General features: G+C 36.6%; 1 protein-coding gene across 2 annotated transcripts in view; it reads left to right on the top strand.

Moving 5' to 3' along the window:
* The window catches only part of RAB6A (RAB6A, member RAS oncogene family), a 92,035-nt gene extending 76,753 nt beyond the window's left edge, over positions 1-15,282 (top strand). For both annotated transcript variants that reach the window (XM_055549052.1, XM_055549051.1), the window contains exons 7-8: positions 11,938-12,004; positions 13,007-15,282. In XM_055549052.1, coding sequence (XP_055405027.1) covers positions 11,938-12,004; positions 13,007-13,071 — 132 coding nt within the window. In that variant the 3' untranslated portion in view covers positions 13,072-15,282. The remainder of the gene's footprint in view (positions 1-11,937; positions 12,005-13,006) is intronic.
* Positions 15,283-15,510: the final 228 nt, after the last annotated feature.

Genomic DNA, 15,510 nt, shown 5'->3' with positions numbered 1-15,510 from the left:
CAGAAGTCATTCTGTATATAAGAAATGTTTATCAGTACTAAAGGTACCATCTAGTTGTACTTTACATATACAGAGATGTCTTTTTAGTTTTTTCTGCTAATTGGATTCCTCCTCCCCACTCCCTCATGTACTGGCTTATAATACATATAATAAAAGCTTAAAATGGGCTTTCTCTATTGCTTGTTTTCCTTTTTAAACCATTCTAGGAGAGATTTCACTAATGCATCATTTAATGTCTAACCATGGTTCAAGTAATTGGATCTTAGTGCCTGAGAGCTTTGGCTTAAAATAAAATAAATTTATTCCTACTCATTATTGCTACTTATTCTTCTTATTTAAAAATGATCTTGGCTTAAAACCTTTTACTCTTTAGTCTGGTTTAAGCACTTAACTCTAAAATCGTCATGGAAACACAGCGTAAGAAAAATTTATCCTTTATTTTTCTAAATTTGTTCTTAAAAAACAGTAATATTGTTTTCTTTGTGAAAGTGGTCTCATATTTAAATTGCTGAAGGAAATGGTAATGATAAGGTAATATTTAAGGTTCTACCTCATTTTTCATCTGATAATTAATTCGTTATTTTAGTAAAGTATTCAGTGTGTGGGTGTTACCCTTCTTGCTATATTATGTGATTTTGCATTACTGGAAAATAAAATAGAACTGAAACACTCCTTGATCTTTCTCTTCTAAAATCATCAATACTTATCAGAAGAAAAAGATTTGTTTGAAAGAGAGAGGAGGACTTTTTGGGAAATTAATGATAACGGATGGGCATCAGCACTAACAACTCAGTGAAAACTTGTGTGCTGTTCATAGTGGAGTTGCATGTGTATATGAAAAAAATTGTTTTATATGTGCTGAGAAGACATACTTACTTTAAGCATTGGTAGGGATGGTGTCTCTGCCACACCACCATATCCCATGTCAACCATAGTTCTTGACTCATAGCAGATCTTAATCTTGTAAGTTATCACATACCTTACTCCACAAGCATCAAGTGCCTACAGTGTATTACCACTGTTGGTTCTTCAGAGAATATAAAGTGTTATAAAATACGGTTCTCGACTTCAAAACATTTATAGCTGAGGAAAAGAATCACTTTCTCATGAAATCGGTGTAGTGAAAGGTAGGTAGTATATGATAAAAGATGCAAATGCTACATGATAGTAAGATATTATTGAGATGTAAAATGAATAGTGACACAAGGACATATATATGTTGCAGAAATGAATGAGATCATGTTCAGATAGGATGATCAAGGAAGACTTTGTTTATAAATGCCGCAAAAGGGACTTCCTTGGTGGTCCAGTAGCTAAGACTCCATGCTCCCAACACAGGGGTCCCAAGTTCGATCCCTGTCTGGGGACTAGATCCCGTGTGCCACAACTAAGACCTGGTGCAGCCAAATAAATAAATACTTATTTTAATGCTGTGAAAAAAGTTAAATCCTTGAGAAGTATATTTGAGAACTTCCTGATGGTCCAGTGATTAAGACTCTGCACTTGCAGTGCAGGGGGCATGGGTTCAGTCCCTGGTCAGGGAACTAAGATCCCACATGCTGTATGGCTCAGCCCCCAAAAAAAAAAGGAGTATATTTGATTTAGATACATAAAAGACAGATGATACTCCAATAAAGAAGAGCAATTAACATACAGTACAAGACTGCCTAGTACACATTGTATAAATACTTATCATAAATCATAAATATTAAGTTTAAAACATTTTTTTGTTGTCTTCTTACCAAGTACTTTACATACAGTATATAAATGCTTAGATTTTTGTTGAATACAAGAATGAATCCACGTAACAGTCCTCTAAGTCTGCTGCTATTGTTGTCCTGATTTTAGAAGATCTGAGACACAGAACTTATACAGTTTTATCCAAATTACCCAGCTACTATGTGTTAGAACCACTTAATATACCAAGTGTTGATCTTACTTATTCTCACAGTATACCTGTGAAGTAGATAGGTATATCCATCTCACTGAGAGGAAACCAAAGTTTTAGCGGGTAAGTGACTTGCTTAAGATTATAGCTGAAGCTAGAATTTGAACCCAGGTCTATTATCTGTGCTCTTAACCCTACACCATTCTGCTTCTTTCATATTTAACCTTACCCCTAATTTATCCTTTTGTGCTTTATATCCCTAACACAGTAGGACTTTAATATCACTGAATGGTCAGGAATCCATATACAAGTGGATATGAACTGGTTAAATGAGAAATTATTATATTGACCATGTTCTTATTAATTCACTCAGCAGATATTTATTGATCCCCTCCTACATGCTTAGTTCTGTTGTGTTACAGGCACTGGAGATACAATAGTTAGCAAAATATCATAATTCCATACCATTATGAAGTTTGCATTCTAGTATGAAAAGTTAGGCAATAAATGAGAATACAGTACTTCATGAGGCTATAAGTGCCGTGGAAAAAAGTAAAAGTAAGGTCAGGGAAATAAAGAGTAGTAGTTAAAGTGTTAGGATATTGATGTTTTATGAAAGATAATCAAGAAAAGCCTTTCTGATAAGGATATTTGAACAGATATCTAAAGGAATTAAGGGAGTATGTTGTTTATGTATTTGGGGAAGAACATTCTAAGCATTAAGTGCAATGAGAAGTTCAAAGGTCGTTGACATGTTTAAGGAATAGTAAGGCTGCTTCAGTTAGAGTGAAGTGAAGGAGGAGGCAAGTGATAGGAAATAAACTTACAGAGGGATAGTACTAGGGGACAGAGGTCCATGTCCGTGCAGGCTGTAACAAGGATTTAGGCTTTTATTCTGAGTAATATGGGATTCCTAGGTGGCTCAGTGGTTAAAAAAAAAATCCACCTGCCAGTGCAGGAGACACAGATTCAGTCCCTGGGTGTGGAAGATCCCCTGGAGGAGGAAATGGCAACCCATTTCAGTATTCTTGCCTGGTGAATCTCCATGGATGGAGGAGCCTGGCTGGCTGAAAAATCTGAGTAGTATAGGAAGCTGTTGGAAAGTTTTAATCAGAGATTTGACATGCTGTGGTTTAGGATTTAAAAGAAGTCACTGGCTACTCTGTAAAAGTAGACTGTAGAAAGGTAAGGGTAGAAGCAAAAAGATTATTCAGAGTTATTGAAAAAAAAAACAACCAAAAACCCAGGTAATACTTTGTTTAAGAAATGCTTGGCTACTAAAATTAAAATAGAAATCTAGCAAAAAAAAAATCAAAGTTAACAAATACTGAGCACTCGTGTACAAATTATAGCGATGTATAATACACTCTGTGCTCTTACAAAGATTATATTCATAATGGAAAAATTTTTGTATGTTAACGGAGCTGATTAGGATGGCTTGTGGAATGGAATTTCTTCTTGCTTATAAAATACTTAGTTACTTTTATAATAAAGGTAAGAACTGGTAGCAACAGTGATTTTACTTTGAGATCTCCAATTTACCCCTTTAAATGAAATATCTTAAATTATAGCCCAAAGTATTCAACTTTAAAGTTTCTGTGGAAAAAAAATTAGTAAAGTTTCTGTGGAGAGCCAATACTCAGCTTGTCATCATCCCCAAAGCTAATTCCTGTAGCTGTCACTGCAATTTAAAATGTCTATTTCCCCCTAGAAATTACAAGTAAAATACCATACACCTGGAGGTCCAAGTGGAATTGATACCATTTTTCCAGGAAAAGAAAATGTCCTAATAAGCGTCCTGGCAAGGATGCCCCAAAATGTCTGTAGAAAGTGGATTCTTGGAACTTACCTGGTGGTGCAGTGGTTAAGACGCCATGCTTCTAATGCAGGGGGTGTGGGTTCGATCTCTGGTCGAGGAACTAAGGCCCAACATGCCACATGGTGCAGCCAAAAAAAAAAAAGAAAGAAAAAAAACTTAAAGAAAGAAAGAAAGTGGATACTCAGTAAATACAAGTGAGAGGATTTTTTAAAAATATTACCAACAGTACCGACCCCATATTTAGTCAACTGTCATTTCTAATTTAGCAGAAGCCTCTGTTAGCATATTGTTGGCATTTAAGAAATAGATTTTCCTTTAATAATTTAAAACAGCTTAAACCTCCGGAATTTTCTCCTTCTTGTCTCTTACATATATTTATGTAAGGGTTGAACTTGTTTTTTTGTAAAGCATTTTCTTAGCCCATTTTCGGATGTCTTTAGTATAAGTTAGTGATGCTTGACCTTTTTAATTGACCCTTTTAACTGAAGTATTTTGGAGGAGAACTGAATTTTTCAAATACATTGATTAAAGCTATAGGCAAAAGTTTTAAGTTACAGAAAATGGATTAAATTTTTATGTCTGTAATTTGTATATAATCAGTGTTTCACAAAGCAAATTCCTATACCCAGAATCGATTGTTAGCTATTTCTTAACACAGCTCTTCCCACAGAAGAAACAACTTCTATTTATACTAGGCAACATAAGATAATAGGAAAAATATGAACTTCAGAATCTTGGCTCTGCTATTCATTTGGTGAATGGCAGATACTCTCTTTAGCCTTAGATTTCTGTAAAATGGGGATATTAATACCTTCCTTACAAATTACTGCAAGGATAAAAATGAGAAAATATGTGAAGTTAAACACTCAGTATTAGCTTCTTTCTTGCCTTACTTGATTTGATTACTTCACAGTCCTTACAGGTTATTTTTATAGCATTGGCCTTTAACTTTCGCAGTACATTCGAATCATCTGGAGATTTTTGAATGAAACACTGAATATCCAGCCCCACCCCAGACTAGCTTACTCTGTCTTTGGGGATGGAACCCAAGCTTCTGGTGTTTTGTTTGTTTTTAAGTTTCCTGGGTAATTCAGATGCACTATAGGTGTTGAGAACTACTGCTCTAGAGCAAAGGACTTCACACATAACCTTTCAATAAAGCTTTCCTGAAGTATTTAGTTCTAATTACTCTCAAAGTTAAATAAAACAGTGGGAAGAACCTATGGGATCATGTTAACCTATTTACCCTTCTGTGTGTAATATATTTAATTTTATAGATAATGGAGGGTTGTTGCCTTTTTTAAGTGTATATTTATCTGTGTGCGTGTGTGCTCACTCAGTCATGTCCAACTCTTTGTGACCCTATGGACTGTAACCCACCAGGTTCCTCTGTCCATGGGATTTTCTAGGCAAGAATACTAGAGTGGGTTGCCATTTCCTCCTCCATGAGAACATCCCGACCTAGGGATCAAACCCATGTCTCCTTCATGGTAGGAGGCTTCTTTACCATTGAGCCAATGGGGAAGCCCATATTTCTCTGATCTACCAGTTGTTATTCTGGTTCCTCTTGTCATTTTCTCCCATTACATTTTCTTGTGTTAGTCCAATCCTAACTTTTAAAAAAAAATTCTTTTTCATATTTGATTGGAGATACTTACAGGTGTTTGTTTTTCATCAAGTTGAAGTTTATCAGTGTTTTCCTTCACTGTCACTCTGCATATTCCTTTTATATTTCCTTTTTCTACAAGAAACTGAATACATTAATTTTTTTGTTGTTGCCTTTTTTGGGAGTTGGGAGAATTTGATGGGCATAAGTATTGCTAATTTTTATTTCACTTGATTGAAAAAAGAGGCTTTATCAGATCTGTGGTCATGTGCTAAATAGTATTATGGATAGTCATGCCTAAAGAATTAGCTGAGAATTCAGATGCAAGTGAACTCAAAAAAGTCAGTGGTTAAAGGCACTAACAACCATTTGTACTGTACTCTATGTTTTCTAATGTGTTTTCACATGTATTAACCATTCTTTGAGTTAACATTTAAAAAAAAAATCTATTGCATGTCATGTACTAGGATAGCAGAAATGAAATATGAGCCTTGTCCTCCAGTGGTTAAAGTCTAGAGGGATAGACAGGTAAATAGGCCATTGCAATCAGTGTATTAAAAGTTCTGAAAGAAGAAATACAGGGTGCTATCGGAATATATGCTGCTGCTGCTGCTAAGTCGCTTCAGTCGTGTCCGACTCTGTGCGACCCCATAGACGGCAGCCCACCAGGCTTCCCGTCCCTGGGATTCTCCAGGCAAGAACACTGGAGTGGGTTGCCATTTCTTTCTCCAATGCATGAAAGTGAAAAGTGAAAGTGAAGTTGCTCAGTCGTGTCCGACTCTTAGCGACCCCATGGACTGCAGCCTACCAGGCTCCTCCGTCTATGGGATTTTCTAGGCAAAAGTACTGGAGTGAGGTGCCATTGCCTTCTCCGATCAGCATATATAGAAGTATTTAATTGATTGCAAGATGGTGGGATTGAAGAATTCTGGTAGTGGGTTAGGAACGTTTTTCTCAGGAATTATCAGGAAATGGATCCTCAAGGATCTGTCAACTAGACTGATTGGGCTGAGAGTAGGGGAGGATGTTCCAAGGAAAAGCAGCATCATTATGACCTTTGAACTGCACAACTACGTCCCCCTTTTTATTAGAAGGAATCTAAGGACTAGAGGAATTCATATCCTTGAGGTCACAAAACTTGTAATAATGGGGTAGTTAGTACCAGAGTTTCTTGGCTCAAATTCTGTGTCTTTCTATAAACACATTAAAGACTGTAAACACATTAAACACTGTGGTATGGTGTATTATGAGAATAGGTAGTTGACTGTAATTCTAACAATATCCTCCTTGAAAGACCTCATTAGTTATCTGCTTTTCACTAATTAGAACTTATTTTAATTTTTTTTTTAAGTCTCAAAACTTGTAAACTTCATTCCATTTTCATGGAAGGTAAACAGACCTCTGTGCCTCCACCATAAAAAAAAAATTCAATTTCTAAGCTAGCACGTAATAAAATATCCTTTGGAGCCAAAAAGATTATGTAGATTATAAACAGGTAGGCAGTTAATTAAATAAACATTTCATGTTCAACCAAGCTATGAGATCTTGGGGGTAATTTCTAGATTTCCCTAAGTAAGGACATTTCAGTTCCACTTAAATATTTTCAGATGGTTTCTCCCAGCCCCCACACTTTTCCTGTCAGTTTTATATTGTTTCCTAAAGCAGAATTTTGTATCTGTTGGTGTTTTGCTGTAGTCCTCGAATTCTTGCAGAATTTCATAACATTTGGAAAAACATTCTGTTTCCGTAGTCCATGGATGGTTGTGAATGATATTCTATTCTAATAGAAATAGAGCTACTGTATATGAAAGACTTACTATATAACAGATCATCTTTAAGCAGTTTACATGATGATTTCACTTAATTTTCATAGTAATCTAGTTGGTTATGTGTACTATTATCTTAAGTCCATTTTACAGATAAGAAAATTGAGGAACAGAAAGATGGCCTGTCAAGTGACCTACCCAGAATGTAAAAACTTCACCTTTTAGTTTTTAGCCATCTACCTTAGTATCTTTTATTTTCAATATGTGATTTATATGACTTTATAGTTATAGTAAGATGCTGGAATTATAGAAAGAAGTCTTAATGCATGCTTTTTTTTTAGCACCTTCCTTTGCTAGGATGAAGTCCACATTCTTTGCAGGTCTTTCTTAGTCTGCCCTTCAATATATATAGCTTCATTCTAATTCTTTTACATATTGTGTGTTCCAGCTAGTCTGGACTACCTATCCATTCTTGAAAATCATTGCAGCCAAAACTGAGTATCATCATTATAGAATGAATTTCTGGGATACAAGATTTAGTGCCATGTTGTCAGCTGCTAGATCATTCCAGTAATCACTATACAGTATACTGGTTTGCAGCCCTAAATAGATGATCATTTTCCGTTGATTTTGGCAGGGGAACACTTTTTTTTTTTTTTTTCAGTCTTTCTTATTGTCTATAAAATGTTTTCCTTCATACTCTATATTCTTCACCTCTGGATGAAAAGTGATTTTTAATGGGTGTCAGACTTTCCTGATGCATAAAATTTTGAGCTGACAAAGTTGGCGTTCTGCTTTTAATGTTTTATCTAATACTAATATGTAAAAACTTCAAAAAGATTAGAATTATTGTCCAACTTTGCATGCATTAATTATAAACACTTGCTAGTTTTGAAAGGGCATAATACTTTTCCTACATTTATCTAAAGTACTATATCAGTGTATTTCTCTGTTCATTTGCTTTTGTAAATTTTGTTATTTTTGTTCATAACATATAACAGCTTTCACAGACATTAATTGTTGCAATATTTATTCTTGTATCTAGATCTAGAGAATGCTGATCTTTATTTGAAACTGAGTATTCATATATTAATCCATATGGACCCACCTTACATAGTTAACTACTGGCTTAATTAATTATATAATTAATTAATAATGAATGGGCTTTCCTGATAGCTCAGTTGGTAAAGAATCTGCCTGCAATGCAGGAGACCCCAGTTCGATTCCTGGGTTGGGAAGATCCTCTGGAGAAGGGAGAGGCTACCCACTCCAATATTCTTAGGCTTCCCTTGTGGCTCAGCTGGTAAAAAGTCCGCCTGCAATGCAGGAGACCTGGGTTTGATCCCTGGGTTGGGAAGATCCCCTGGAGAAGAGAAAGGCTACCCACTCCAGTATTCTGGCCTAGAGAATTCCATGGACAGTCCACGGGGTTGCAGAGTCGGACACGACTGAGTGACTTTCACTTTCACTTCACTATACAATTAATGTTGCGTTGATTTGATTGATAGTAATTTATACAATTATGCATGATCTTTGGTCATGCACAATTTCTTGAGTAGCAGAAATGATGTTAAGGTAAGCATTCTGCAGTTTTAAGTCTAATAACTGATTTTGGTTGAATATTGAGGCTAATGCCTAACTTTGGCACATCTTTAAAATGCTATTAAATGTTATAGAACCAAGACAGTTATACTTTTATTCATATCTTCCTTAATCCTACCCCATCAAGCTATTGCCTACAGATAAAGATTTGCTCCTTTTCTATACTTCTTTCCCTAAACAGATTATTTATAGTTCCATTCTTTCATCTCTGGCCTTCTTTCTGTTAACTTCTCATTTTAATACAGCAACATTTATTGAACACTTAAACTCTTTCCATGCTTTTAAAGTGCTTTTAAACTCTTAAAGTGCTTTCCATGGTATGGTTTTCAACTGAGTGAAATCTTTAAATCCCAACTCAAATGTCATTGCCTAAGAATTTTTCTCATCTGCTTGAACAGGGCCTTCTTACAGCTGTGTTCACCTGTCATTTTCTACTTCCTTAATTTATAGCACTCATAACATTGTATCACAAGGAATGGTTTGAGTCTATATCCTTTGCCAAATTTTGAGCTCCTTACATCTAAAAACCACATCTTGTTCATTTCTGTGTCTCTGGAGAGCTTTAGACAGTGCCTCAAGTTAAGCAAGTACTTATTTATTTAGTACAAGATAATTACATCATATGTGCATTTTATAGGAATTTTGCACTGAATGCCTAACAAAAAAGAGAAATGATGGAAATAATGTGGCAGTTTCACCTGCCATTCTACCCAGTAAGTGGATAGATAGGTCTGGGCACAAAGTAAAAGGTGTAAGTCTTTTGTTCCTTCAGTCAGTTTCTGTTCCCACATGCCTCTCAAAGTGAACATCTCACCCAACTTGAGTGTGGTGTGGTGCTTTCTAAGATAGTGATTTCCGACTAGACTGACCTTCTCATCAGATCACATCAGTTGCTCAGTCGTGTCCGACTCTTCGCGACCCCATGAATCGCAGCATGCCAGGCCTCCCTGTCCATCACCAACTCCCAGAGTTCACTCAGACTTACGTCCATCAAGTCAGTGATGCCATCCAGCCATCTCATCCTCTGTCATCCCCTTCTCCTCCTGCCCCCAATCCCTCCCAGCATCAGAATCTTTTCCAATGAGTCAACTCTTCGCATGAGGTGGCCAGAGTACTGGAGTTTCAGCTTTAGCATCATTCCTTCCAAAGAAATCCCAGGGCTGATCTCCTTCAGAAGGGACTGGTTGGATCTCCTTGCAGTCCAAGGGACTCTCAAGAGTCTTCTCCAACACCACAGTTCAAAAGCATCAACTCTTCGGCGCTCAGCCTTCTTCACAGTCCAACTCTCACATCCATACATGACTACTGGAAAAACCATAGCCTTGACTAGACAAACCTTTGTTGGCAAAGTTATGTCTCTGCTTTTGAATATGCTATCTAGGTTGGTCATAACTTTCCTTCCAAGGAGTAAGCGTCTTTTAATTTCATGGCTGCAGTCACCATCTGTAGTGATTTTGGAGCCCAGAAAAATAAAGTCTGACACTGTTTCCACCGTTTCCCCATCTGTTTCCCATGAAGTGATGGGACCGGATGCCATGATCTTCGTTTTCTGAATGTTGAGCTTTAAGCCAACTTTTTCACTCTCCACTTTGACTTTCAAGAGGCTTTTGAGTTCCTCTTCACTTTCTGCCATAAGGGTGGTGTCATCTGCATATCTGAGGTTATTGATATTTCTCCCGGCAATCTTGATTCCAGTTTGTGTTTCTTCCAGTCTAGCGTTTCTCATGATGTACTCTGCATAGAAGTTAAATAAACAGGGTGACAATATACAGCCTTGACGAACTCCTTTTCCTATTTGGAACCCGTCTGTTGTTTCATGTCCAGTTCTAACTGTTGCTTCCTGACCTGCATACAAATTTCTCAAGAGGCAGATGAGGTGGTCTGGTATTCCCATCTCTTTCAGAATTTTCCACAGTTTATTGTGATCTACACAGTCAAAGGCTTTGGCATAGTCAATAAAGCAGAAATAGATGTTTTTCTGGAACTCTCTTGCTTTTTCGATGATCCAGCGGATGTTGGCAATTTGATCTCTGGTTCCTCTGCCTTTTCTAAAACCAGCTTGAACATCAGGAAGTTCAAGGTTCACATATTGCTGAAGCCTTGCTTGGAAAATTTTGAGCATTACTTTACTAGTGTGTGAGATGAGTGCAATTGTGCGGTAGTTTGCGCATTCTTTGGCATTGCCTTTCTTTGGGATTGGAATGAAAACTGACCTTTTCCAGTCCTGTGGCCACTGCTGAGTTTTCCAAATTTGCTGGCATATTGAGTGCAGCACTTTCACAGCATCATCTTTCAGGATTTGGAATAGCTCAACTGGAATTCCATCACCTCCACTAGCTTTGTTCGTAGTGATGCTTTCTAAGGCCCACTTGACTTCACATTCCAGGATGTCTGGCTCTAGGTCAGTGATTACACCATCGTGATTATCTGGGTCGTGAAGATCTTTTTTGTACAGTTCTTCTGTGTATTCTTGCCATCTCTTCTTAATATCTTCTGCTTCTGTTAGGTCCATACCATTTCTGTCCTTTATCGAGCTCATCTTTGCATGAAATGTTCCTTTGGTATCTCTGATTTTCTTGAAGAGATCCCTAGTCTTTCCCATTCTGTTGTTTTCCTCTATTTCTTTGCATTGATTGCTGAAGAAGGCTTTCTTACCTCTTCTTGCTATTCTTTGGAACTCTGCATTCAGATGTTTATATCTTTCCTTTTCTCCTTTGCTTTTCACTTCTCTTCTTTTCACAGCTGTTTGTATGGCCTCCCCAGACAGCCATTTTGCTTTTCTGCATTTCTTTTCTATGGGAATGGTCTTGATCCCTGTCTCCTGTATAAGGTCACAAACCTCATTCCATAGTTCTGTACACTAACTTTAGAACCTAACTCATTATAAATAAGATAGGAATGCCACTATACAGTTTAACTAAATTAATATTCTGTCCTTAATCTGAATTCCTATAGTACTTTGTTTATATGACTCAAATTATATTTTTACTACTTAGTTCTTAGCTGTTTGTTCATGTCTAATCTCACTTGTTGGAAAGCAAGGATCATATCTTTATTCCTCTTTGTGTTTGGCATATTAGTTTTCATATAGCATTCGTTTATAGAATAAATAGACATTTTAATGTGTTTTAATTGTGCTAAGGTCTAAGGAATAACCCAGAAGCCATATCCTTTAACTCAGCCATCCAGTGGTCTTTACTTGATGTCGTTTGCTAAATTTCCCCTCCCAATTATCATGTCTTTTTTTTCCCCATAGCTCTTCCGACGTGTTGCAGCAGCTCTACCTGGAATGGAAAGCACACAGGACAGAAGCAGAGAAGACAGTATCCTTTTTGTTTCATAAGAAAATTTTGTTGTTAACATAGGCCTTTAAAACCCAACTTGGTTGACTTAGGAATATTATGCCATTGCCTTTTAGAGCTAAGAATTGATGGTTTGGGAGCAAAAAAGCTCTGAGTTTTTCTATAGTAAATGCAATCTGGTTATCCAAGTGCACTCTTTAGAGCCTGCTGCTCACTACAGTTAATCAGTGACAGGGTTTGTGTTTGTTTTGCCTGCTTGGTTTTTAATGAGCATGAAACTCTTAGCATCCCACCCTGCTGCTGCTTAATTTTGACTCTTCTTGACTCTGGGCTTTTTCACCACAGTATATATCTTACTTTCTTCCCCTGTGTTTTCTAACATTTGAGCTTTCTACTTGGAATAGGCAGGAGATAACTCAGTCTGAAGCTTTATCACGGCCTCTGCTTTCAGAAATGGGGATAGAACAAAGCACATGTAAATTATTATTTAAAAGTTTTTATATTTTCCTTATTTGTCACATATTTTATCTTCTAGTGTTTTTCTATATGCAGACATTTTTATTAAAAGCCATGGAATTCATAGCACTTTATAGTCAGCTCGTCCCACTTCTTAATGTTATGTGTTTTCTAAGCCTTTATTAGTAGTATGATGTGTTCTATCGAGTTGAAGCCCAGTTGTTTGTTAAATTCTATCCCTATTGTTGGAACTCTCGTAGGCTATTTTCAGATTTTTGTTACAGATAATTCCTCAAGGAACATCATCTTTGTATGGTTTCTTATTCCTGTAGAATAATTACCTTAGGCTAGATTCTGATGAATAGGAATTAACCTTGTTCGGAAACTTGCGGCATATAGGAGATAAAAGCACATTTATTTCATATGAGTACCTCATGTGGTGGGCTAGCTATATAGGAAATAATGGATGAGTAGGCTCTGAAGCCAGATAGGAATGGGAGAATCGTTGGTGTCCAGGAGAATTGGATTTGTACTTCTCTGTTTATGGTTCCTTAACTTTTGTTTCAGTGATTGACATAAAACTGGAAAAGCCTCAGGAGCAGCCAGTCAGCGAAGGAGGCTGTTCCTGCTAATCCCCCATGGCATCTTCAACTTGCCTCCAGAAGCTCACTGCTTTGGCCCCCTTACTCTTTCATTGACTGCAGTGTGAATATTGGCTTGAACCTTTTCCCTTCAGTAATAACGTATTGCAATTCATCATTGCTGCCTGTATCGTGGAGATGATCTATTAGCTTCACAAGCACAAAAAAGTCAGTGTCTTCATTATTTATATTTTACGAAAAGCCAAATGATTCCAGCATATTCCAGTGATAACTTTAAAAATTAGATACATTTTCTTAACATTGTTTTTCATTTTTAATGTTACGAGAATGTACTTCAAAATGATGGAACTCTCAATAGTATGTGGCTTGGTTACAGAACAGTTATTCATAGGAGTACTTGCCTATGCCGACTTACTTGGTCTCTCCCTGCTGTACTCAACTTCTCCTTTACCCCATCTCTTATTCCTCCCCACCCTCCCTCAAAACTAACAAGAGGAGGCAAAGTCAGACCAAGCCCACTGGAATTACCTTGTATTTTAGCGATACCACTTGCTCTAGGTCTTGAGCCAAGATATCCAAAATTATTCTTGAGCACTGATATAAATTACTTAGACCTTAATTGAGGTCAAAACTCAGCTATCATGGAAGGCAGTGCTGGAATAAGGAAAGGGTTTCTGATGTGTCTTCAGAATGAGTCCTAATGACCATACTAAGTACTTATAAGTAAATGAACATAAAATATATTTCTGACCAAAACAAATGATCCTTTCACATGTTAGGAGAGAAAAGTAAAAGCGCTTCAGAACAAGTTTTAAATATTTAATTCTTCTAAGAGCTAATTCTCCCAAGATTTTAAAATTGTCAAAATAGAGTTCAGATTGAAATAGAAGACTTTTTTAAGCAATAGATTACTCTTGAGTTTCTTTATTTCTTCCTTTCTTTCTTTTTTAAAAAATGCTATGCAGGCAAGTCACTGTAGAAATCAAATTCCTTTAAGAAGAACCAGTGCAAGAATTTAAATTTGGCATCTTGATCAAAACTACTGTAACAAGTGGAAACAATGATATCTAAAGCTTACCAACTATAGACTCTTCAGCAGAATAGCAAATACTTTGCCCAGGACATTTGAGATCAAATTGAAGATGGAAAGTTTTCTCATAAGCCCTTAGAGGCAGATCTGAACAAGCATACATAGAAGAGGGAAAAGAGAGAATGAAAATAAAACTTAACATTATGCAGATTTATGCCTTATTTTTCAGCATTTTTTTTTATGTTGGTTCTCTCAACCTGGTTTTGCTTTTTATTAGATCTGTATAGTTTGGTTAATTAGTGAGTTGGTTTTATATTTAAGCTACAATTAATCTTTTTTCTTTTGATATTTATTTCTTTGCCTTTTTTAACTACTTTGAATTTTTAGATGTTTTATTCAGTCTTTAGAGCTTCATCACAATGGCAATATGTATTTCCCTTAAAACACTGCAAAGAAATATACTAGGAGTGCACCATTTTAATCTTTACTAGTTATTGTGAGATTGCTGTGTAAGTTAATAAACACATTTGTAAATACATTGTTTGCAGGAAGTAAATTTCTGAGTTACAGCTCAGGAAAAGCCTGCTGAATTTATGTTGTAAACATTACTTAACACAGTATAAGGATGAAAAGACAGCAAAAATATCTTCATACTTCCTCATCCCCTCATTGCAACAAAGCCCTTAACTGGGAGAACCTTATTCCCCTCTCTTTCCTCTTCCTCCTCCACTTCCCACTTACTATATCACCTTATAATATTCAGAGAGCACTTGGATTATGGGTCTGAATAGAGAAATGCTTTCAGATAATCATTAGCCCACATACCCCAGTAACTTGTACTCAAAGATGGGATGGAATTGTAAAGTGCTTTTATAATACAATATTATTGTTAAAGGCAAGGATTGACTCTTTTGTTTTATTTTGACATGGCATGTCCTGAAATAAATATCAATTCAATATGGCAGATGGGTCGGTCATATTCTTTATTTGGAAGAAGTTGTGATTTCTGATATGGAGATGATTGTCTTCCTACACTGTAGCATTTGATGTATCTTTAAGGCAGTAACCAGTTACGCTGCTTTTAATATTGGTCTTTTTATTTGGCTTGGGGTTCTTCAACAGAAGCAGTGAAGTGTGTTCATAGTGCAGATTTTCTGTTTAATAAAGTTTTGCTGCCAAAAAAATGTATAAATAAACACAAAAGAAAACAATTATTGACTTGGTTGCCCATTCCTGCCAAACATGTGCTACTTACTTCCTCCCGAGGACTGTAAAGGGAACATGGAATCCAAATAAGGAACAACAAAACTGAGAAACCTCAGGGGAATCAGAAGACTCTTTTCAACTGTTGAGGGTGAGGGAAAGCGGCTGCAACTTGAAAGATAGGGTCACCGGTGGAGGCAATGGTAAGATGTCTTAAGGAGAGCAGTTTAAGTACC

This window comes from Bubalus kerabau, chromosome 15, assembly GCF_029407905.1.
Source record: "Bubalus kerabau isolate K-KA32 ecotype Philippines breed swamp buffalo chromosome 15, PCC_UOA_SB_1v2, whole genome shotgun sequence".
NCBI classification, from domain to species: domain Eukaryota; kingdom Metazoa; phylum Chordata; class Mammalia; order Artiodactyla; family Bovidae; genus Bubalus; species Bubalus kerabau.
Note: the sequence above shows the minus strand (reverse complement) of the source record. Positions and strands in the feature narration are given on the sequence as shown.